General features: G+C 46.7%; 2 protein-coding genes across 9 annotated transcripts in view; both read left to right on the forward strand.

Moving 5' to 3' along the window:
- Positions 1-16,832, forward strand: part of TPST2 (tyrosylprotein sulfotransferase 2) — a 59,300-nt gene extending 42,468 nt beyond the window's left edge. For 3 of the 7 annotated variants that reach the window (XM_059039515.2, XM_067016128.1, XM_067016127.1), the window contains 4 exons: positions 5,644-5,842; positions 11,109-11,159; positions 14,684-14,732; positions 16,336-16,832. In XM_059039515.2, the coding sequence (XP_058895498.1) occupies positions 5,644-5,842; positions 11,109-11,159; positions 14,684-14,725 (292 nt within the window). In that variant the 3' untranslated portion in view covers positions 14,726-14,732; positions 16,336-16,832. Of the gene's footprint in view, positions 1-5,625; positions 5,843-11,108; positions 11,160-14,683; positions 14,733-16,335 lie in introns of all 7 variants that reach the window. The other 4 variants (XM_059039517.2, XM_059039518.2, XM_067016129.1 and 1 more) reach the window with 2 other exon arrangements.
- Positions 16,833-21,632: 4,800 nt separating this feature from the next.
- Positions 21,633-24,330, forward strand: part of TFIP11 (tuftelin interacting protein 11) — a 32,563-nt gene continuing 29,865 nt past the window's right edge. Inside the window, exons 1-2 of one of the 2 annotated variants that reach the window (XM_059039505.2) lie at positions 21,633-21,735; positions 23,402-23,622. In XM_059039505.2, coding sequence (XP_058895488.1) covers positions 23,411-23,622 — 212 coding nt within the window. In that variant the 5' untranslated portion in view covers positions 21,633-21,735; positions 23,402-23,410. The remainder of the gene's footprint in view (positions 21,736-23,401; positions 23,623-24,330) is intronic. The other variant, XM_067015167.1, reaches the window with a different exon arrangement.

The following is a 24,330-nucleotide window of genomic DNA, read 5'->3' on the forward strand; positions in this document are numbered from 1 at the left end:
CAAAGGGTGGTGCCAGGATTTGAACGCAGGTCTGTTGGACTCCGGTGCCTGTGTTCTCAAGCTCTCCGTGGCTGGGACCCATCCGCCCTCTCTTCCTGTCCCTTGCTGTCTGCCTTCCTCCTTTGAGGAGGCCGTCCCTCTCCTGAGACAGTGCAGGACCAGACTGTGCCATCTCCACGTCTCCATCCTGGTCATTTGCGATCATCCTTAACAGCCCAGTGGAAGGGCAGTCCTTCCTGGGCCAGCACCTCCCATTGCTTTCATGGCTGGACCCTCCCAGGCTCTGCCCCCAAGAGCTCCTGATCCCTGAGTAGATCCCTGAGAGCGGAGGGCTCTCAGCAGCTCCTGGCAGCGAAGTGCCCATGGGCTGGGTACCCCCGCCAGTTGGTGCCGGAGCTGGGATTTTTGTAAATCATCATGACAAGACATCAGATGACCAGAGGAATACATCCTGATTGCAGGAAATTGGGAAAATACATAAAACAGGAAAGAAAAACCACCCATAATCCCAGCACCCAGATTTTGATTTGTGGCTCGCTGGTCCTTGATCAGGGTATATTGATAAAACTGGAGTCCTGCTGGTCATGTTCCGTGTAACCTTTCTTCACCTTGTATTTGGGACACTGGCCCATGGCCCCCAGCACTCTGCAGTGATATCATTTTGAATGGCTGCATAATATTCCACTACACGATCACCAGATTCTATTTAACATCTATTTTTGGACCCTTTGGTTATTGACTCGTATCAAGCCTGGCTCCTGTCCAAGTTCTGGGATGTATCTATGTGATTTCTGTCCCGTGAAGTCCTGGAGACACAAGGGTTGTGGCAAAGGTCAGGCACATGTTTGATCGTGTCTGGTATGTTCACTGTAAACATCTTTGCAGCAAGCATTTTGTTACAAAAGATGAAATAACTGGTTGATTGGCAGTTCTGGTTTCATTACTCTAGGAAATGATAACATACCAGTTTCTGCAAATACTTCAGTGGGCACTTATCCCTCCCACCTGTCAAAACCAAAAGGGTACCAAGCTGTGGTTCATAGGAAAGGGACAGCTGCCTTTGAGAGCATTAATGATGATTCTTTAGCTAATTAGGTACATTTACTTTTCTCTCTCCTGCCATCTTTACCAGATTTATCACACAGTATTAAACATTGGAGGCCATGTTCATAGCAGCACTATTCACAATAGCCAAGACATGGAAGCAGCCTAAGTGTCCATCGACAGGTGAATGGATAAAGATGTGGTGTATATACAATGGAATAGTACTCACCCATAAAAAAGAATGAAATAATGCCATTTGCAGCCACATGGATGGACCTAGAGATTATCATACTAAGTGAAGTAAGTCAGACAGAGAAAGGCAAATACTGTATGATATCACTTATATGTGGAATCTAAAATATGACACAAATGAACTTAATTCATGAAAAAGAAGCAAACTCACAGATGTAGAAAACAAACTTATGATTCCCAAAGGGGAAAGGGTGTAGGGGAGGGATGGATTGGGAGTTTGGGATTAATAGATACACACTACTGTATATAAAATAGGTAAACAGGGACTTCCCTGGTGGCGCAGTGGTTGAGAATCTGCCTGCCAATGCAGGGGACACGGGTTCGAGCCCTGGTCCGGGAAGATCCCTCATGCTGCGGAGCAGCTGGGCCTGTGAGCCACAACTACTGAGCCTGTGCGTCTGGAGCCTGTGCTCCGCAACAAGAGAGGCCGCGATAGTGAGTGGCCCGCGCACCATGATGAGGAGCGGCCCCCACTCGCCGCAACTAGAGAAAACCCTTGCACAGAAATGAAGACCCAATGCAGCCATAAATAAATAAATTAATTAATTTTAAAAAATAGGTAAAGTAGCAGGATACAAAATTAATGCACAGAAATCTCTTGCATTCTTATACACTAACGATGAAAAATCCGAGAGGGAAATTAAGAAAACACTCCCATTTACCATTGCAACAAAAAGAATAAAATATCTAGGAATAAACCTACCTAAGGAGACAAAAGACTTGTGTGCAGAAAACTATAAGACACTGATGAAAGAAATTAAAGATGATACAAATAGGTGGAGAAATATACCATGTTCTTGGATTGGAAGAATCAACATTGTGAAAATGACTCTATTACCCAAAGCAATCTACAGATTCAATGCAATCCCTATCAAATTACCACTGGCATTTTTTACAGAACTAGAACAAAAAATTTCACAATTTGTATGGAAACACAAAAGACCCCGAATAGCCAAAGCAATCTTGAGAACGAGAAATGGAGCTGGAGGAATCAGGCTCCCTGACTTCAGACTATACTACAAGGCCACAGTAATCAAGACAGTATGGTACTGGCACAAAAACAGAATTATAGATCAATGGAACAGGATAGAAAGCCCAGAGATAAACCCAAACACATATGGACACCTTATCTTTGATAAAGGAGGGAAGGATATACAGTGGAGAAAAGACAGGCTCTTCAATAAGTGGTGCTGGGAAAACTGGACGGCTACCTGTAGAAGTATGAAATTAGAACACTCCCTAACACCACACACAAAAATAAACTCAAAATGGGTTAAAGACCCAAATGTAAGGCCAGACACTATCAAACTCTTAGAGGAAAACATAGGCAGAACACTCTATGACATAAACCACAGCAAGATCCTTTTTGACCCATCTCCTAGAGAAATGGAAATAAAAACAAAAATAAACAAATGGGATCTAATGAAACTTAAAAGCTTTTGCACAGCAAAGGATACCATAAACAAGACCAAAAGACAACCCTCAGAATGGGAGAAAATATTTGCAAATGAAGCAACTGACAAAGGATTAATATCCAAAATTTATAAGCAACTCATGCAGCTCAATAACAAAAAAACAAACAACCCAATCCAAAAATGGGCAGAAGAACTAAATAGACATTTCTCCAAAGAAGATATACAGATTGCCAACAAACGCATGAAAGAATGCTCAACATCATTAATCATTAGAGAAATGCAAATCAAAACTACAATGAGATATCACCTCACACCGGTCAGATTGGCCATCATCAAAAACTCTAGAAACAATAAATGCTGGAGAGGGTATGGAGAAAAGGGAACTGTCTTGCACTGCTGGTGGGAATGTAAATTGATACAGCCACTATGGAGAACAGTATGGAGGTTCCTTAAAAAACTAAAAATAGAACTAACATATGACCCAGCAATCCCACTACTGGGCATATACCCTGAGAAAACCATAATTCAAAAAGAGTCATGTACCAAAATGTTTATTGCAGCTCTATTTACGATAGCCAGGACATGGAAGCAACCTAAGTGTCCATCAACAGATGAATGGATAAAGAAGATGTGGCACATATATACAATGGAATATTACTCAGCCATAAAAAGAAATGAAACTGAGTTATTTGTAATGAGGTGGATAGACCTGGAGTCTGTCATACAGAGTGAAGTAAGTTAGAAGGGAAAAAAACAAATACCGTATGCTAACACATATATATGGAATCTAAGAAAATAAAATGTCATGAAGAGATTAGTGGTAGGACTGGAATAAAACACAGACCTACTAGACCATGGACTTGAGGATATGAGGAGGGGGAAGGGTAAGCGGTGACGATGTGAGAGAGTGGCAGGGACATATATACACTACCAAATGTAAAATAGATAGCTAGTGGGAAGCTGCCGCATAGCACAGGGAGATCACCTCTGTGCTTTGTGACCAGCTAGAGGGGTGGGGTAGGGAGGGTGGGAGGGAGGGTGATGCAAGAGGGAAGAGATATGGGAACATATGTATATGTATAACTGATTCACTTTGTTGTAAAGGAGAAACTAACACACTATTGTAAAACAGTTATACTCAAATAAAGATGTTTAAAAGGCAAAACAAAAAAATAAAAATTAAAAAAATTTAAAAAATTAAAAAATAGGTAAACAACAAGGTCCTACAGCATAGCACAGGTAACTGTATTCAATATCCTGTAATAACCATAATGGAAAAGAATATGAAAAAGAATTCATACACACACACACACACACACACACACACACACACGTATGTATAACTGAATCACTTTGCTGTATACCAGAAACTAACACAACATTGTAAATCAACTATACTTCAGTTTGAAAAAAAAAGACAAAAGAAGAATCAAGCTCCTCCTATCCCCTCAAAAAGGAATGTTACTTGCTTCCTGATGTGTCTTGCAAACGGTGAAAATTCTAACAGAATCTGGCTTAGATTAGCTCACCGAAGGATTTGCAGAAACTGATATGTTACCACTTTCTCATGTAATGTAGCTGTCAACCAGTGATTTTATCCTTTATGACAGAATGGCCTTATGGCCAATTGTGGGGTGAAACTGCTTGCAGCGAAGATGTTTATGGTGAAAATACCTAGAACCGTATTTGTGATTTTTGACACACTGGCTAGAGTTGAGATTTAGATCCGGGTCTGCAGACTCCAGATCCGTGCCCTCCCCACCAGTCCACACCCTTTCCCCTCCCCAGTTCCCCTCAGCCCCCTTCCCATCTTCCTTTTGCTCTGTTTGCTTCTGTTCTTCGTTCCCAAGTTATCGATTAGTTGGGATGGAAGCATCTAGAAATAGGTCCTCGATCCTAGGAGTTCCCCACCCTCTATCCTATAAAGCCTCTGAACTATAATTGGTAAGATCGTCATGATTCACACAGCTTGGTAACCCTATTATATGGGAGAGCAAGGACGCACATATAAGATGATGACTGTTTCATCCTAACAGCAAAATGAAAACAACCTAAATATCCATCTTTAGGGGAATGGAAAAAGAATGAGGTATTGAGAGAGTGGGGAAAAAAAAAGAACCTGCCTGCAAACCAGTACTATGTATAGCATATAATTTCTGTTTTTAAATCTGCAAGCGAAACCATAGATTTTCAGCGTGTATATGTGTGGGCAAGAGAGAGAAAGAGAGAGAGAGCTAACACTGAGACCTTAAAATGTACCAGATACTCTTTTATTGTTAACTCCTTTACTCCCCAGAACAGCCCCGTGAGGTAAGTACTATTATGATTCCCATTTTACAGTTGAGGACACTGAGGCTCAGAGAGGTTCAGTCAGTCTCCCAAGGCCACACAGCCAGTGTTGATACAGCTGGCATCTGCACCCAGGCAGTCTGGCCCCTGAGTCTGCGTTTAGCCACTCTGTTTTTAAAAGTACAGAAAACAGATTGATAGGCTATGCTTTAGAATGCTATGGACAGGTCCCTGTAGGGAGCTGAAGGACTCGGAGTGGTGACCCCAGGGGCTATTCGCCTTACTCTTTGTGTCTTAGAATTACTTCTCAAGAACAAAATGTCCATCTTAGTCATATAAGTAAAAAGTAATTTAGAAAAAGTCAGCGAGGTCAAGGAAGCAGAATTTCAGCACCGCTGAAGTGGTGTGCACTGTCTAGCCCTTTCTCCCAGCTTCCCAACCCGTGCTTTTATCCCCATTGTACAGAGCAGGTATGATGAGGCCATATGACTTGCCCACATTCTTATACTTGATAAGAGCTGAGCGGGCCCTGGGGACCAGTCCCTCCAATGTTTCCTGCTGCCCCGGAGTCCCTGAGCAGGGAGCCCGCCTGAGCACCACCTGGGTCTGCCCGTGCCCCGTCCAGCCCGTCCTCTCTCCCCAGGATCGAGCGATCCACAGACCAGGTCATCAAGCCCGTGAACCTGGAAGCTCTCTCCAAGTGGACTGGCCACATCCCCGGGGATGTGTTGAGGGACATGGCCCAGATTGCCCCCATGCTGGCTCGGCTCGGCTATGACCCCTATGCAAACCCGCCCAACTACGGCAACCCCGATCCCATCGTCATCAACAACACACACCGGGTGAGTGCACACGCACACAGGGAGAGGCGTGCTCGGGCTGCGGTGGGGCTGGAGGCTCTTGCTACCCCAGGAAACACTTAGTTTCTTGATTCCTATGCCACTGGTTTGTTTCTGCCTCGGGGACACGTTGCTTCGTACGGCTGCTTGTATTTCCATTTTTGCTTGGGCCACAAGGAAGCTCGAAACCAACTGGCAGCCTGCCTCTCACACTGTATAGCATCTCATGGCAGGCCCATTTGTGCACTAATTCATCCCATTTCTCTACTTTGATTTACCCTTTTCCCCCTGCTTCCCTGGCTGTTTGTTCGTCTCTTTGTAAAGCACTTCAAGTCTCTGTTGAGACTGGGTGTGAATAAATCAACGAGTGGTCCCTTTATTGCCCCTGTAAGGTTTAATTTTTAATTTTATTTATTTATTTTTGGCCCTGCCTCGAGACATGCGGGATCTTAGCTCCCCAACCAGGGATCGAGACCATGCATGCCCCCTGCAGTGGAAGCGCAGTCTTAACCACTGGACCGCCAGGGAAGTCCCTGCCCCCATAAGGTTTAATGTTTACTTCTCAAGACAAATGTAAGTTTAGGGTGGTTTAAATTACTTTTTAACTTCTCCTTAGTGTAGTTGGTCAAGGGGAAATGACTCTGAGAAGATGTTTTTGGAGCATACAAGTAGGCTAATCCCGGGTGGAGCAGTTAACCAAGTCGATATTATTTACATGTCACTGCCACAGCTTCTCCATTACTCTGGTTGCTGTGTTCTGGCTTCCTCAGAGACACTAAGTTAATGAAAATATCTGAAAATGGGACCCAGGCCTGAGGAAGAGCCCTTCTATCCCTTATGTCATTGAGACCCAGAGTTTTAATTTAAGCTGAGTTTGGCATTTCTTTTTTCTTTTCTTTTTTTTTTTTTTAAATTAATTCTAAAGTCCTCTGATTCTGCTTTCAGAGAACTACTTTGTGTTTGGTCTGTTGAAGTAGAGAAGAAAGGGCACTCATCTTAAATTTATTTATTTAATTTATTTATTTTTGGCTGCATTGGGTCTTCACTGCTGCGCACGGGCTTTCTCTAGTTGTGGCGAGCAGGGGCTACTTTTCTTGCGGTGCGCGGGCTTCTCATTGCAGTGGCTTCTCTTGTTGCGGAGCACGGGCTGTAGGTGCATGGGCTTCAGTGGTTGTGGCTCGTGGGCTGTAGAGCGCAGGCTCAGTAGTTGTTGCGCACGTGTTTAGTTGCTCCGCGGCATGTGGGATCTTCCTGGACCAGGGCTCGAACCCATGTCCCCTGCACTGGCAGGCGGATTCTTTACCACTGCGCCACCAGGGAAACCCGAGTTTGGCATTTCTGAGCACATGCTGATTTTAGAAAGTAAACAGTTCTTTTTTTTCTTTCTCTTTTTTTTATTGCCTTATAACTGACTTACTATATTATTGTAGTTTCAGGTGTACGACAGAACGATTTGATATTTGTGCACATGGCAAAACGATCACCACAGTTTGAGTCTAGTTACCCACTGTCTGTCACCATACAAATTTACAACATATGCAGTACAATATTACCGACTATAATCACCGTGCTGTACATTACATCCCTGTGGGTTATTTATTTTTTTATTATCTTGACTCCCTTCACCCATTTCACCTCCCCCCTCCCAACCCAACAGTTCTTGTATTGAATCAGAAAGGGAGAGAGTCATTACTCTTTATTCTCCTTTAGTTCTTCAATGGACTCAAGGAGAAAGACTCCATTTGATGCCAACAAGTCCTTAACATGTACAAGCTTGCTTTCTTTCTCTCTCTCTCTCTCTCTTTCTTTTTCTATTTTTTGGCACGCCGTGCGACATGTGGGATCTTAGTTCCCTGATCAGGGCTCGAACCTATGTCCCCTGCATTGGAAGTGCAGAGTCTTAACCACTGGACCACCAGGGAATTCCCACAAGCTTTCTTTGTAACAGAGAGAATTTACTAACACTGAGCGTAGGCGGCTCTGCCCTTGTCCTTGAAATGCAAGCCCATCTATAGGTCTCATTACTTCCTCTTCCCCCGACATCAGTTGATTTTGTAAACATCTACTTGTGGGAATACTCAGGGATCCAAGGTAGATACCCAGAGTGCATGGAGAGTGTGGGTGTTGGCAACCTGGATGTGGCTTATTTTTATGATTTTATTATTTTTGTTTTAAATATTTTTATTATTAATTTTAATGTTAACTAATAATAGTTATTATTCTTTAAACTGTACTTAGGTGCTTTATATACTTTCCTGTATATATGCTATATTTCATAATAAAAAATTCATTAACGAGATTAGGGACTTCCCTGGTGGCACAGTGGTTAAGAATCCACATGCCAATGCAGGGGACACGGGTTTGAGCTGTGGTCCGGGAAGATCCCACATGTCGCGGAGCAACTAAGCCCGTGTGCCACAACTACTGAGCCTGCGCTCTAGAGCCCGTGCGCCACAACTACTGAGCCCGTGCCACAGCTACTGAAGCCTGCGTGCCTAGAGCACGTGCTCCACGACCAGAGAAGCCACCGCAATGAGAAGCCCATGCACCGCATCGAAGAGTAGGCCCCCACTCACCGCAACTAGAGAAAGCCCGCATGCAGCAATGAAGACCCAACACAGCCAAAAATAAATAAATAAATTTATTTTTTTAAAAAAATTCATTAACGGGATTAAAAAGAAGCAGCAGCAGCTGGTGATGACCTTGAAATCCAGCCCCCAAATGCTTCTCAGAAGGGTTGGCTGGGACAGGATGAGAGCATCAGAGAAAGCTGGCCTCTCCTTACCTGCTTTCTTAGCCAGGGACCCAGCAGCAGCTCCTCTGAAGTCTCTCTAAAAGGCAGAGGCCCCTGGCAGGTCCTAGACTATGGGTCAGAAGCTCCCAGAGTAAGGCCTGACCTTGGGTGTTGTATAAAAAAAATTCTGATGAGCAGTGATGGGTAAGAACAGCTCTTTGGAGCTCTGCTGTTTATTTAAAACAGAAGATGTCTCTGGGTTTCTTCCAAAGAGGTTTACTCCCCGAAGAAAAACTCTGTTTTCTACTAACTTATTTAATGACACAAGTGTTAAGGGAACCACAGTCCCCTGATTCACTTGTTCTCATCCCTAACTGAATTTTTGTGACAAATAACACTTGTACTACTGAGAAGAGATATTTTGACACTTCATCTATCTATGCAAGTAGAGAATTGATAGGGTCACTTTCAAAAATGATTTTTTGTATTTCAAGTTTCTGGCTTAGATATCCAACAGTGCAGATTTTTACATTTGTGAGAACTAAATGTGGTTTAAAAGAAGCCAAAAACTTGCTCTAGTTTTGTGACCCTGTGTACTTGGAAAGTAAAATCAAGAAAGCAAAAAAAGGAAAAACAAAAACAAAACAAAAGAGCTTTACTCCTTGGGGGTTCCACAAGTTTTAACAAGTGCCAGACACCTTGTTTAGTCTTCACAGTGGTTTTGCTATAACTACAAAGATAAGTCCCCTCGTTGAAAGCCACAAGGGTGTGCGTGTGTGTGTGTGTGTGTGTGTGTGTGTGTGTGTAAGGATCCCAGTGCTAATGTAACTGTCTCTACCTATGCTGTTCATTAAAGCCACTAGGCTTGTGTGGCCACTGAAATGTGACCAGTGAAATGTGAAATGTGATGAGTCCAAATTGAAAGGTGCCGTGTAAGTGTGAAACACACACTGGATTTTGAGGTCTTCGTACCCCAAAAAAGCATGTAAAACTTCTCCTTAATCATTTTTATATTGATTACATAGGGAAGGAAAACTTTTCCCTTTTTCCCTTCTAGGTTCTTTGGCTGGTCTGATAATGAAATTGACGTAAGGCAGATTAATAGGAGAGAAAACAAATTTAATATCGTACATACAGGGGCTCATAAAAACAGGAGACTCATAAGAAGGGGCCAAAGCAGGCATCTTTCATGCCTTTTAGATGAAGAAAGAACCCATTTGTGAAGTACGGATAAGACAAAGACATTTGGGCTTGGGGTAGTAAATTACTGAAGTAGTAACAAGGTTTGTGTACACAGCCCTCTTGGCCCCGATTTCTCCATCTCTGGTGATAAGGATGGCTCTCTACCTCCTGTTGCAGGGAGGGTACCTTTCACCTGGGAGATTTATTCCCTGCTCTCAAGGGCACAAAGGAGGGTCAGAGTGTCCTTCTGGCACCGGCTGTTTCTTAAATAACTTTAATTCAAAATAATGAATATGCCAAAGTGGTGGATTTGGGGGCGACCTGCCCTGAACCCCATCAATTACATGTTGAAGTATTAATATTTTAGCTATATCAGGTTAAATAAAAAATACCACTAGAGGGAATTCCCTGGCGGTCCAGTGGTTAGGACTCCATGCTTTCACTGCTGAAGGTCCAGGTTCAATCCCTGGTTGGGGAGCTAAGATCCCACAAGCTGCTTGGTGTGGCCAGAAAAAAAAAAAAAAAAAAAACCCACTAGAATTAATTTCATCTGTTTCACTTTTTTTTTTAATGTGGCTACTAGAAAATTTTAAATTACAGACTAGGTTCACATTATATTCTGTTGGACAGTGCTGGTCTATCCAGTGCCTTGTATTTCGAGAGATGGTGGAAAGGCCTGGAATTTTCTGGTTCCCACCTCAGGGCCTTTGTCCTCCCTGTGCCCTCTGGCTGGAACGCTTCTCCTTCAGAGCTTAGCCTGGCAGGATTTCCTCGTCACTCAGGTCTCAGCACAAAGGCCATGCGTTCCAAGGGGCCCTTTCTGACCACCCATTCAGAAGAAGCCCCCTGGCCACTCCTAATCACATACTTTCCTTGTAGTACTTCCCATGGTTTGATATGTTCTTGTTTAACTGTGTCTGTTGTCACTTGTGGATTGTCTGGCCCTCCCCACTCCAGAATGGAAGCTCCAGGAGGATGGAACTTCTAATTGTCTGGGCAATGTTGTAATGGCCCCCAACCCCCTCCCCACCTCCGAGCTTCGAATAATGCCCGGAATTAGAGGAGCTTATTAATACATGTTTGTAGGATGGATACATGGATGTATCTATGGATACATAGATAAGTGGATGGGTGGGTTGGGTGGATAGATGGATGAACGGGTGGGTAGGTGGGCGGCAGGGTAGATGGGGGGCGTGCATGGGAGGGTGGATGGGGGGGTGTGGGTGGATGGAGAGGTAGATGCATGGGAGGGTGGATGGGTGGGTACCCGGATGGATGGGTGGGTGTGCAAGTGATGGACTAAATTTTATTTTTTGATCATTTCTACAAGAGCGATAATTTTTTCTCTCCTAGGTCTTGAAAGGGGACTATAGAACACCAGCCAATCTGAAAGGCTATCTTCAGGTCAGAAGCCCCAGGGGGAATTCTGCGGCACCACTAGCTTCCTCTGTGCCCTTGAACACTTCACTTCTCTCATACGGTTGATGGTTTGCCCATCAGAAAATTGGGTGGGGGTGGGATTCCGGCCAGAGGCTCTCAAGTGTCTGATCCACCGGGGGCCACATCTCAGTAGCCCTTCAGCCTGAGCCCCTTCCTTGTCCCCTGGCTTGAAAGCAGTTGGAGGGACCTAGTGGGGACTTTCTGTCAGACTTTCTGCCTCTCGCCTTAAATTCAGCTTCATTTAAAGTGGCAGTTCCCAGACTTCCCTGGCGGTCCAGTGGTTAAGATTCCGTGTTTTCACTGCAGGGGGCGTGGGTTCGGTCCCTGGTCAGGGAAGTTCCGCGTGCCGCACCGTGTGGCCAAAATAAAAAAGTATAAAGTGGCAGTTCCCAACCCAGCACAAAAATTTCATCCGTCTACCAAAAAATGAGGGTCACGTGGTGCAGGTATGTGTGCAGATGTAGACATAATACGGTCCTGTGTCCCCACACGCATCCCCAAAGGCTGGCCTCCCATGCATCCTGGGCGTGTCCGTGGAGGCTGTCCCTGAACCTTGTCAAGAACCGCTCCCAGGACTGACCTTTTAGCACCCTCCTTTTGGTGCCAAAGTGGTCCTTTTTACATGAAGGGTAGTGATGCTACAATCAGTAGTTTCCGTTTGTGTGTGTGTTTTATTTAACTTGGCCAGGAAAGGCTGGGCCACCCTATGCTAACCCCCAGTTTAATCATCAAACTCACGGACTCTCATGGGTCGGGCAATGAGATTTTGGTCCTTTGGGAATGAGTCCACACTCCCTTTGTGGGAATCAGAAACCCATCTCTTGCCTCTGTGAAAGAATATTGCCACAATGAGTCAGCACTAATTTTTCATTTGTTTTAACCCAAAGAGGATGTAACGAGAACAACAGACAGAGGTGGGGTAAGGGGAATTAGCCACAATCTGAAGCTCTTTTCATTTTTACATAACAGTCTTTTTTTTTTTTGCCCACCTGGATATCCATTTTTGTGTTCCTTGCAATTCTGTTGTATGAGCTGCTTTGTTTTACTTTCTTACTGTTTTTCCATCTTGGGGGGTCTCACTGTGGCCATTTCGGATGGCTACATAGTTTTCTCTGGAATGCATTATGTGCCACCAATTACTTAACTGTTGCCCTATGTAATTTTTGCAATATTTTGCAATATTTCAAATTATGTCATGCACCTATCTTCCTGATTTTTGCTTCTCTTCTGTGGGGCGAGGGCTGGGGGGGGCCTCTATGGAATTGTTCCCTTCGAATACAATTTTTTTAATATAAATTTATTTATTTATTTTTGGTTGCATCGGGTTTTCATTGCTGTGCGTGGGCTTTCTCTAGTTGTGGCGAGCAGGGGCTACTCTTCGTTGCGGTGCGCGGGCTTCTCATTGCGGTGGCTTCTCTTGTTGCGGAGCACGGGCTCTAGGCGCACAGGCTTCAGCAGTTGTGGCACTCGGGCTCCGTAGTTGTGTTCATGGGCTCTAGAGTGTGGGCTCAGTAGTTGTGGCACACGGGCTCAGTTGCTCCGCAGCATGTGGGATCCTCCCGGACCAGGGCTCAAACCGGTGTCTCCTGCATTGGCGGGTGAATTCTTAACCACTGCACCACCAGGGAAGTCCCCAAATACATTTTTAAGGAGTGGAATCAGAGGATGGGAGGGTCTTTTTTTTTTTTTGGCCGTGCTGCATGTGGGATCTTAGTTCCTCGACCAGGGATCATACCTGTGCCACTTGAAGTGGAATCGTGGATTCTTAACCACTGGACTGCCAGGGAATTCCCCATGGGAGGGTCTTTTTTTGAGACTCTTGAACTACTAGGTTAAAATTGCTTTTCGGAAGAGTTGGACCAGTTTACACTCTCCTGCACTGTGTGGCGTATTCAAGCTGGCCTGGGACTGTTTTTTGCTCTCTTAGGAGCAAAATGTAGAGGAATGGCCTATGCTCTGTCATCGTGAGCAGTCCCACCCTCCGGAGAGCTGCCCCACAAATTACGTCAAACCCCTTCTTTCTTCCCTTTTCTCCTCCACTGTCCCCCACTGTGCACGTGATCTCGTGCCGGATATTATTGCAAAACCTGGAAACAATCTTAGGGCAACAGTTGAGTAACGGCGGTGTGTACATTGTATAGAATACTATGTAGCCATCCAAAATGGTAATCGTGAAACCCCAAAAATAGGAAGATAGGAAGCAAGCAAACCAAAGCTGCTCACGCATTAGAATGGCAGCTCATGCAAAAATGTGTACTCAATCCCTAAACTCCAAACACCCTCTCCTTCCCAGGGCTTTGCTATTCCCTGTGCCGGGAATGCTTTTCTACCCACATCCGTGCATGGCCGGCTTCGTTTTCGTCTTTTAGCTCTTTGCTTATGGGGTGTTTTCCAACACCAACAACTAATTCTCTGATTATCTGGACACCAACTAGGTGTTGCGTAATTCAGTTCAATTCTGACACTGATTTCCAGAGATAGCCTCTGACCCCACAGGTTAAGGGCCCAGCCCCACAAAACTGCCCCCACTTCAGATGCCCAGGCTTCCTGCCTTCCTGACCAGCCAACTACACATTTGCAGGGTCCCCACGCCCACCCCCCCCAACTCAGGTTTGGTAATTCACTAGTACAACACACTGGACTCAGGGAAACACTTTACTTCCTAGATCACCAGTTTATCATAAAGGCTGTAACTCAGGAACAGCCAAGTGGAAGAGATGTGTAGGGTGAGGTAGGGGGGAAGGGGCGTGGAGCTCCCCTGCCCTCTCTGGGTGCACCACTCTCCCGGCACCCCCCTGTGTTCACCCACCCCGACTCCCTGAACCCTACCATTTATGGATTTTTATGGAGGTTTCATTAAGTAGGCATTAAATCATTGGCTGTTGGTTATTAATCTCCAGCCTCCTCCCTTCCCCAGAGGCTGGGATGGAGGGCGCTGAAATTTCCAACCCTTTAATCATGCGTTGGCCTTTTTGGTAACCAAGCCCCCATCCTGAAGCTAGGGGCCCCCAGCCACCAGTCGTCTCATCTGCATACAAAAGATGCTTTTTCTCACTAGGGAGATTCCAAGGGTTCTAGGAGCTTTGGTGCCAGGAACCCAAGGCAGAGATCGCATGTAGGTTTTTCATTACACTCCACCTTAAATGTCATCCCCCTGTAGTGGCCTCTCCGAACCACTTTATCTGAAGGAGCCCCAACACCAGTCACTCATATCAGCCCACTGTATTGCCTGGACTTGATAGTATCTTATGGATGTGTTTGTCGAGCAGGCTCTCCCCACGAGAATGTGAGCTGGGTGGGGATAGGATGGGGTGTATCTCATGTTCACAGTAGCCCCAGCACCCGGCACATAGTAGGTGTGCGGCAACTACTCGCTGAGGGAGTGTGCCCGATGCAGTGATGCTGAGGGCTGGACCTCAGGGCAGCGAGGCCCTCGTACCACCACTTACTTGGCTGTGACCCTTTCTCTGTGTGTTGTCTTCCTCCAGGTGAACCAGAATAGCACCTCTGCCCACCTCGGAAGCTCATGATTTCCAGGTAGGCCTGCAGACTTTGCCGGGATCTTCCGACACTTCTGAGCCCAGGAGTCACTTTTCTGAAAAGCTTGTCCTTCCTGAGCCTCCCTGGGGAGGAGTGGCCACCAAGGTGGGCTGACCCAGCCCCATCAGGAGGTTTCCCTGGCCCCAGCCTGGGGAAAGCTTCCCTGGGGAGCTATTTATAGAATCAAGGCTTAGTCTCCTAGCTCTGGATCCGGCTTGTGGGCAGGGATCAATGCTGAACCAACCGGAAAAAGGTTTATCTGGCATTGGGGAGGGGGTACAGAGGACAGTTGTGATGGGGGGAATTCTAGAACCATTTTGCACAGAATGCTGTCCACCAACCCAGCTTCTATAAACAGCATCAGGTTGGCCCAAAGCAATTAACGTTGTAATAATAGTCACAAGCGGTTCTGGTCTAAGAATAACCCCTACTGCACTGGGCTGAGTGCTCTTCCCGTGTTACTCCTTTAACCCTCAGCATCCCTGGGAGGCAGGTGACATGACTGTCCCATTTTACGGAGGAGAAAACCAAAGCCCAGAGAAGGGCGTTGACTTGCCTAAGGCCACACAGGCACCAAAAGTCATCTCCCCCAGAGTTTGCTTTTAACAAACGATTTTAAGTGCATATTTATCCATCCACGTTTTGCCAAGGGGCAGGGAAACAGGTTCTGAACTTGGGAAGTCAAAGATTTAAGAACTCACTCGAGGTTCAACTCCCGTTGGCCTCTGTTTTCCCCATCTGGAGAATGGGGATTCTTCACTGTCCGCCTCCAAGGGTGGTTGTGAGATGAAGTGAGCCGGCCCGGGTGGGATCGCTGGGAGCGCTGGGACCTCGCGGCGGACGTGGGCACTGGAGTTAGGGCTCCGGCGAGTGAGCTCACTTCCTTATGCTCCTCAGCCTCCCTGATCAGCCTCAGGGAAACCTGGGGGCGTCAGAGAGGCCAGGACCAACTTGCCTGCATATTTGGCCTATTCTTTTAAACTGTAAAAGTGCTCCTAGCCTCGAGTCTATTTTTAGTTTCCTTATCTTATTTTTAAATAATCAGCATATTTTTAAGTTTTTCTTGAAATCCACTTTGCACCAGCCCACGAGGCTGGAGACACGAAGTCACCCTGCCTGTCAGCATTCCCATCTTGAGTTGTGCTAAGATCCAGGACTTCCGTTTAATTCCTCAGAAGTCTCACGTTGAAAGCAGTCTTCTTCCAGGTTTTTCCCCAACTCGATTTCCCTCTCTCTCTTTCTGCAGGTTCATTAGTAGAATCCTGAACCTTCTCGTTGACGAAAGCCAGATCTATTTCTCTCTTTACTCCTTAGATGAGGCCCCAGAGACAGGGTACTTTAGCTAATCATTGCCATCTGCTCTTCATAAATCAGAAAAGTGATATCTTTGAGGTCAAGTGGCGACAGGTTGAGATGTGGGTAAGGACCCAAGAAACATTTTTAAAGGTAAATTCTCACCAGCCATCTGGATGCTATAGAAAATCTCACATGCTTACATGAGTGCATGAAGACCATCTGTCCTGCAGTCACACATGCAAATATACAAGATCTGTTTCAGAATTGCGACTATGGGCCTAACACCCGTTTTCTCCCCTTTCAGATCTTTGCAAATGGCTTTGTTGCCAGAAGAGAAGAAACTTTGCATTTGAGTGGAAATCGGACCTCTAATCCAAGCATATTGCTTGCTATTAATCGCCAAAACAGGACTGCTCGCGAGGAATGTATTTGCATATGTTTGCAAAAGCTGAATCATCGAAAACTTAACCTTGAAACACTCTATCTTAGGATAGTCTGGGGTAGAGAACCAAGAGCGTGGAGGTAGTCCGGCTTTTGAAACTTAGGTATTTTATATTTTTCCCCTCGAGAAGTTTTTTTTAAGAAATGGATTTGCCATCCTCCTGAATTTGAAGGACTGCCTTGGTGGCTTTGTTTACTGGGACAAGGCCCACCACCCGTGCCTCTCCTGTTGACCCTTACTTTTGAATTCAAAGAATCTATTTAAGAATTTAATATATGAGGCTTTCTTTGATTTCTCCTCAGTTCTACTCACAGAGAAAAAAATATATATATTATTTGAATAAACTGAACAGGGACTCATTTGTCTGTGCCTTACTTTACAGAGTGAATAGATTTTTTTCTTCCATGTCAAGTTTTGTCAGATGGATTGATGATGAACAAAGGCTGGAGAATAGGTCCACCCAAGGGCACAGCTGAACTCCTGTGTCAGAGAGCCCCAAGGCCACCCTTGGGTTTGGCGATTTGCTACAAGGACTCACGGAACTCAGAAAACCTGGTGGACTCACAGTTACAGTTTATTACAGCGAAAGGATACGGATTAAAATCAGCAAGGGAAAAAGGCGCATAGGGCAGAGTCCAGGAGAGCCCAGGCACAAGCTCCCAGATGTCCTCTCCCAGTGGAGTCTCACAGACACTCGTGATTCTCCCACCAACAATGTGTGACAACATGTATGAAGTATTGCCATCCAGGAAGGCTCACCTGAGCATTAGTGTCCAGCATGTTTTACTTGGCATCAGTCACAAAGGTATGCAGCAACCGACCGTAGTTACTTGGTCTCCAGCCCTTCCAGAGGTCAAATGATACAGTGTGATCCAAGACCCCCCCCCATAAATCACATTGTTAACATAGACTCTATGGCCTGTTGTGGTCCAGAGTCCTAGGTATTCAAAGACACTCCTTCTAGTGAGGACATCCCAAGGGCTCAGAGGTGAGCTCCCAGGAGCTGGTCCAGGCTGGTCCTTTCTTTGTCACCTGCAGGGTTTGTTGGAACTCTCCAAGCCTGCTGAGTTCGTCCTTGGCTGCTCAAATGCTTAGGGATCAACCAGGCCCAGAACAGTTTGGTATCTTTTCAGGGTTAAATGCTTTACCCACACTGCCTTGCCTTAGCTCCCACGACAGTAGTGAGGCTTTGGGCAGGTAGTTACTCACAGTGGCGTGGGGTATGGAGTTTTGGAGTCAGGCCAGAGTACCAGCTGTGTGGTTTGCTCCCCTGTTTTCTTCATCTGTAAAATGAGGAAGGTAGAACTTCCTAGGTTTATTGGGAGGGGCCGATGGGTGACGTGGGCAGTGGTGCCTGGTGTGTGATGAGCCCGCAGTGTGAGGCAGCTCTCGTCTCTCCTTGTCTTGAGACAGAGATGGGATGCGTAGTTGATGGAGTCACGGACACAGGAATCTCATGATCACCCCTCAAGGGTTAACAGAAGACATCCGGCCTCATTCGCTGTTCCGCCCATCTATTGCTGCATGACTCAACAGCCCCCAGCTTCGTGACTTAAAAGCATTTATTGTCGAATCTCTCAGTTCTCGGAGTTAATTAGAGTGAGCTCCGTGTTCTCATAGTCAGATGGTGGCTGGGGCTTCTGTCCACTGAAGGCCCCTGCAGTCACATGTGTGGGTGCCTGGGCTGGGATGGTTGGAGGATCTGGAGGCGTCATTATCATGTAGCCTCTCCACACGGCGAGCCTGGACTTCCTCGTAGCATGGTGAAGCAGGCTCCTTATATGGTGGCTGGGCTCCCCCAGAGTAGATGCCATGCAGTTAAGGGATATGCCTGGGTCTGGTGCAGTGTCACTTCCGCTCACCTCACCTGTGTCCTTTTGAGGACGCTTGGCTTTACAGATAATGTCCCAGGCCTGCAGAACCTCGTCCCAGCTTTCTATCTAAGGATAGTGTTCACAAATTCTTGAAAGATAAGTAGGGTAGAAACCATCTGTAAGAAACACTTAAAAGGAAACCAAATTTGCCAATCTCAGCTGGTCTGGGTCTTCAATTCTGCCAAGTTCAGGACATGATATATATATATTTTTTGAACAAAACTCAAAATAAGACTAAGCCATGTGCAACTGTAGAATGTCAGTGTCCCAGAAAAGGTACTTGTGCTAGGCTTCAAATATATCATCTTTGAAATGCCACTTACAGATTGTTTCTATGGTACCAACCTATTTAAAGTTGTAACTGAGTGAGGATTTTCCCCTCCAGATCTTTTGAAGGCAATGTGGAAACAGTGCTGCATGGTGTGAGCTGCCTAAGGGGTGATTAGGAGTGTGGACTCGGCTTAGAAACGACCTTGGAAGGTTGAGGAATCGAAGAGATGACATATGCAGAGGTCTTTGTGACCCTGAACAGACAGTAGTCACTCTATAAGTATTAGCTCAAGTTAAGCGGACAGAAACGATGTGGGTGGGTGCATGTACCGTGTAGCAGAGAAAGGACTGGTCTGACTGTGTCCTTCAGTCCTCTGTGTGGCCCTGGTACCTCCCCTGTGGCATGGCCTCCTCTGTTGCCTCTTCTGTGAGAAGGGAGGGGTGGACCAATGGTTGTCCGAGAGCCCTGCCAGGCTTCTGCTGAGGAACCTTACTGCCTGGCACCCCCCTCCTGGGAAGGCTACATGTCTGAGCACCTCACTGGGAATCTAGACATGGGCCTGGATGTCCCTGGGTCCCAAGTCAAGGGTTTATCTGGGCAGTGCCAGGAGACCAGGCTGGGTATGAGATCCTGAAACTACACCTCTGGCCACCTCTCTCCTTGCTTTTCCTGAGGCTGTGCATTTGAGTCCAAAAATCTGGAAAACCCACTATCTTTGAGGCTAGAGACCATCTATGCAGAGATATGAGATTGGGTCTTTTAAATGAAAAGGGCCACAACCATTTAAGAAGATCTTACTATGCCAGGGGCTTTACATGCATTAATTAGCCTTCCCCCTTTTTATTTTGGTCCTGGGAACCACCTTTTTAGAGCAGTGCTATCGTTATCTCCATTTCAGAGGTGGGAAAACTGAGGTGTAGGGAAGCAAAGCAACCTGCTCCAGGTCCCATATCTAGGAAGCAGCAAAGTGGAGATTTGGATCCCTAAAGTTTTACTCCAGAACCTTCACTTTAAAAAAATTCTAAGTACATAGAGAAAACATTATTTATCTTAATCATTTGAGATTTAGTTGCCTGTGTGATGCCCCTCCACCCCGCACCAAATACTTCAGTATCTCCAACAAACAATGACATTCTCCATCGTAACCACAGGACAACCATCAAAATCAGGAAATGAACATGGACACATCACTACCATGGAAACCTCAGGCCCCATTTAAGTTTTGACAGCTGCCCCAATAACTTCCTTTATAGCAAAAAGATCCAGTTCAGAGTCATGTGTTGCATTTAGTTGTCATGTCTCTTTAGTCACCTTCAGTCTGGAAGAGTTGTAGGGTCTTTCATTTTCATGACCTTGGCACTTTTGAAGGTGACAGACCGTTTGTTTTGTAGAAGTCCCTTTAATGGGGTTTGCCTTCTGTATCCTCATGATTCCATTCAGGTTATGCAGCTTGGCAGGAAATCACAGGAGTGATGCGTCGATCTTCTCAGGACATCCTATCACGTGATTTCCATTCGCCCCATTCTAGGGGACGCACACTTGATCAGAGCCTGTATTCTCAATGACCCCACAACCATCCAGAAGGTTTCCTTTTCCAGAAGCCACATGGTAGGGTCCATTTGGTGAAACAAATCCACTAGCATCAGTCCATCAAGAGCAAAGTAACTCAGATCCATAAAATCTGCTGTAAAGCTATGGACATAGCTACTGAGAAGCCAGGCTTATTTTTATTTTTGACTTTGACCTATAAATAGAAGCATATACATTTTCAGGCCCAGGCTCAGCATGGTTTATCTTGTCTCCGTGTTTCCCTCACTCTGCTCCGAAGTGGACTTTTCAGTCTGTAAGACTCTCTCCCCCGCCTTCTTCTCTACTAAAACCTCACTTTCCAGATTCTTTCCTGAGTACATACTATGTAGTGTGTGTCTATGTGTAAGGCACATGGACTGGACATGTCACTGGGATACAGAGACCATTAAGTCACAGTCCCTGTTCTCAAGAGGCTGTCATGTAATTGGCTTCATGTAGGTTCTCGTTTAATTAATAACAACCATGGGAACTTAGACCCAAGTCTTTTGACTCCAAGTCCAGTGCTCTGTGTATACTCTGACAATTCCTCCTGGATCTTTTCATCTTACAGAGAGAGAGAGAGTGAGAGAAAACAAAGCAAAAATTAGCAGCTAACACTCCGTTATCACCTGTTACATACCAGGTACAGTTTTAATTGCTTACATATTTTATCTCAGCCGTTTTTCAGAAGAGAAAACTGAGGCTTAACATGTAATTAATGCCTTGCCCGAGGTCCACAGTTGGTAAGTGGCAGAGCTGAGATCGGAACTCTGGACTCTGTGTACCCACAGAGTCCAGAGCTGGTGAAGTATTCCCTGGGAGTGCCTGGTGCCTCTTTTTCCCCTGGATCTCTGGAGCCTAGCACAGTGTAGGCCCTCAGTACATTTTTATTAGATCATTGAATGGATTTATTTACCAACCTGGTGGAAAGGAAGAGAATAGAAAGATTTTCTGGCGGGAATACTTGGGAGTTCTAGAGTTTGCCCATTCATTCCTTCACTCCCTCAAACACCTGTATAAGGCAACTGATCTGTGTCCACGACGGTACTTATACTGAGAGACCCAAAGATCCAGGAGACAGTCTTGACCTTCATTATTCCTATTTGAATGCCATGTCCCGTCCCCACCTCTAACTCGCCCCCCGCCCCCCGCAGATGTCTCACACAACAGCTATGCCATGAGCTAGTCCTATATCCCCATTTTGCAGATTTAAAATCTTAGGCTGGCAAAGGAGTCTCCCTAGGCTAGGGTGGCTCGACGACGTCCACACCCGTCGTCACAGGCTGGGCGTCGCCACGAAGCGGGCGCGACAGGGAAATCAGCCCTCCGCCATTCCGGGCCCTGAAAACCCTCCCTAGTAGCTCAGCCATTCTAGATCCACGCCGCCCTAGCGTTCCCTTGCTGCCATGGTAACCGGCGCGACATTTCCGCTGTGGAGAAACGTCATTTCCGGCGCGCCTGTCCCGGCACATCCGGGTTCCGGCCCCGAAGCGACGCGCTTCTATCTCGGAGCGGGCAGTTGTGTTTGTTACGCTGAGCAGGAGAGAGGTGAGGGGGGCCCGGGAGTGGGCAGGGGACTCGGGGGATTCAGTGCTAGTGGGAGTGGGGGCTCCGGTTCGGGGGAGGTGGGCCTCGGCCTCGCCAGTTGCGCTTCCCTTTCGCAGACTGCTCTGCCGAGGCGGGGAGAGGGGCGGGCCGCTCGGGGTCACCGGGCAGTTGGGGCCTGGGCCGAGTTAGGCACCAAGTCTCCGCCGCGGGGCCTGGACAGCGTGGCAGGGAGACACCCGAGCCCTGGCTTCAGGCCCACCTGGTTTCGAGCCCCGCCAGCCGTGGAACCTAGGACAAATTATTTAACTTAGCCTCATTTTACTTAATCCGAAGTTTGAGGACGCTAGTAGTACCTTCCTCGTAGAAGTGTCTTGATGCCTACTTGAGATTATCGGCCTGAAGCGTCCAGCGAGTGCTTAGCACCCCCCGGGGGCTCTATAACTCGTGACAACTATGTGGTTATCCCCATGCTCTGTGCCCAGCGAGGCAGCGGTGTTAGTGACTCCCATGTATCTGGGACTCCCCGCCTCCTCTGAGAATGTTTCCATCTTTTGCGCTCCTGGGTGAGGCTGGGACCGGCAGCACCCAACTAGTGCGCCAGTGAGTAGAGTAAGCAGGGAAAACTTTCAAACAGAGCTGACCAGAGTTTAACACCGCCTGGGGAAGTAGCCAGCCCCCGTCCCTGAAGGCTGTTTGCAGCAACTGCTAGGGGCAAATCACAGTGCTGTCATATATTGAATGTATTGCTGTGTGGTGACCCATGCGTGGCACTTCATCTGCATTTAATACTCATACACTGAGTACCTGGTAGAGTGGAGATTTGAACTCGGGCTGTGATTTTAGCAGCTGGTTTCACAGTCACTTTGCTCGGCTCTTTCCCGAATCCAGTAATAGGAAGGGCTATGAACCTAATCATGGGATTACCATAACAAGCTCTTCCTTGAGCACTTATTGTGAGCTAAGTGATTTTAAAGCACCATCTCGTTGAATCTGCCTTACAAGCATGCTGTAAGGTTGGTACTGCAGTTAGTCCACTTAAGAGACAGCTGAATCTCATCACCTAGCTACCCTGAGATGATGTCTGCATTCCACTTCACAGCTGTGTACTGTTAAGGTCGTGTTCATAATTACTACGGCCTTCTGGCGCCTCAGAAGAGGTTCATGTTTTGTGAGGAAAACTAAGGCTCATTTGATGAGGTTCTCATCAAATAATGTGTTTCAGAAAGCGTCTTCGAAAAAAACTCACTGTGCTGCGACTGTCAGAGGTCCAGATGAAACTCTTTACTCGACAATAGAAAAAAACTAATAAAATCTGGGGTCCAGGAAGATGTCTACCTCATTTCTGAGGCAATGATACATAGAACAACATACTTCCTTAGTTGTTTTTATGTGGTTAGTGTGTGTGATGTTTTACGACATTGACAAGGAAATAAATGCTTAAGAATCCCATGGACTGTTGGGACTGGTCTTTGGTTCCACCTGTTTTAGTACCTGTTTTCTACAATATGTTTTTAGTGTCTGCTTTATTGAATTGTAACAATGATGTTAGTGAATTTTAGTTTGGAGGAAGGTCTGAAGGCAGCGAGGAGTGGGAACTCACAGGGAAGCCTGCCTGCTGCTCCCAGAACTTGTCACAGACTCTACCTTTTGTTATCCCTTCCTTTAGTGACAGGGCATGTCACTGTCCCACTTGTACCGGGACGGGGAAGGCCAAGGCCACATGGACGATGAGGACGAGCGGGAGAACTTTGAGATCACCGACTGGGATCTCCAGAATGAATTCAACCCCAACCGGCAGCGCCACTGGCAGACCAAGGAAGAGGCCACCTACGGAGTGTGGGCAGAGCGAGACTCGGATGAAGAGAGGCCCAGCTTTGGGGGCAAACGGTATGGCTGGCACGGGCTGCCTCCCAGGAGCTGGGGAGCTACCCCACTGAGTACATTTCTCTCCTGCCTCACTGAGTCCCTTAGCTGCGACATCAGCTCGGGAGCCCAGTTCCGCTTTAGGTTAGAGTGCTGCTCTCTGACTGGCTGAGCATCAGTGGGTGTCAAGTGAGCAGTTATGTATATTAAGCCTTGTGCTGTCGACCCAGTCCTTGCCTTCCAGGAGCCCAGACTCTAGTGGATGGAGACAGGCTCACACAGTGGAAGGGTGTCATTGATTTAGGACCTGAGAGGGAACACATTTTAGGGAGTATGACCTATTCTGGGAGGTCAGGGAAGATTGGCTGGTAGGGGAGGCACAAGTAAGCAAAGGCCCTGGATGGGAGGCAGCAGGGCACCCACGAGGATACGAGAGGTTTTGTGGGCTGAAGCGGGGAGAGAGTGGGGAGTATAGTTTGAGAAGAGGCCGTGGGTTTGTGTAGAGAGGGTATGACCCGGGGAGAAGCGTAGAAGACCATTTTGCTCATGTGCAGAGTTGGCGGGGAGCCACAGCGGAAGAGGGGGCTCTGTGAGGAGGCCCAGGCAGTGGTCCTGGCAGAGGTTTGCGAGACCTGGGCTAAGATGGCAGCACAGGGATGAGGATTCAGGCTGAAAGCCTCCTCCTTGGTGTGAAGTCGTGTGTGTGTTGGCTGCAACTCACTTGACCAGAGT

Source organism: Kogia breviceps, chromosome 15, assembly GCF_026419965.1.
Source record: "Kogia breviceps isolate mKogBre1 chromosome 15, mKogBre1 haplotype 1, whole genome shotgun sequence".
Classification (NCBI taxonomy): domain Eukaryota; kingdom Metazoa; phylum Chordata; class Mammalia; order Artiodactyla; family Physeteridae; genus Kogia; species Kogia breviceps.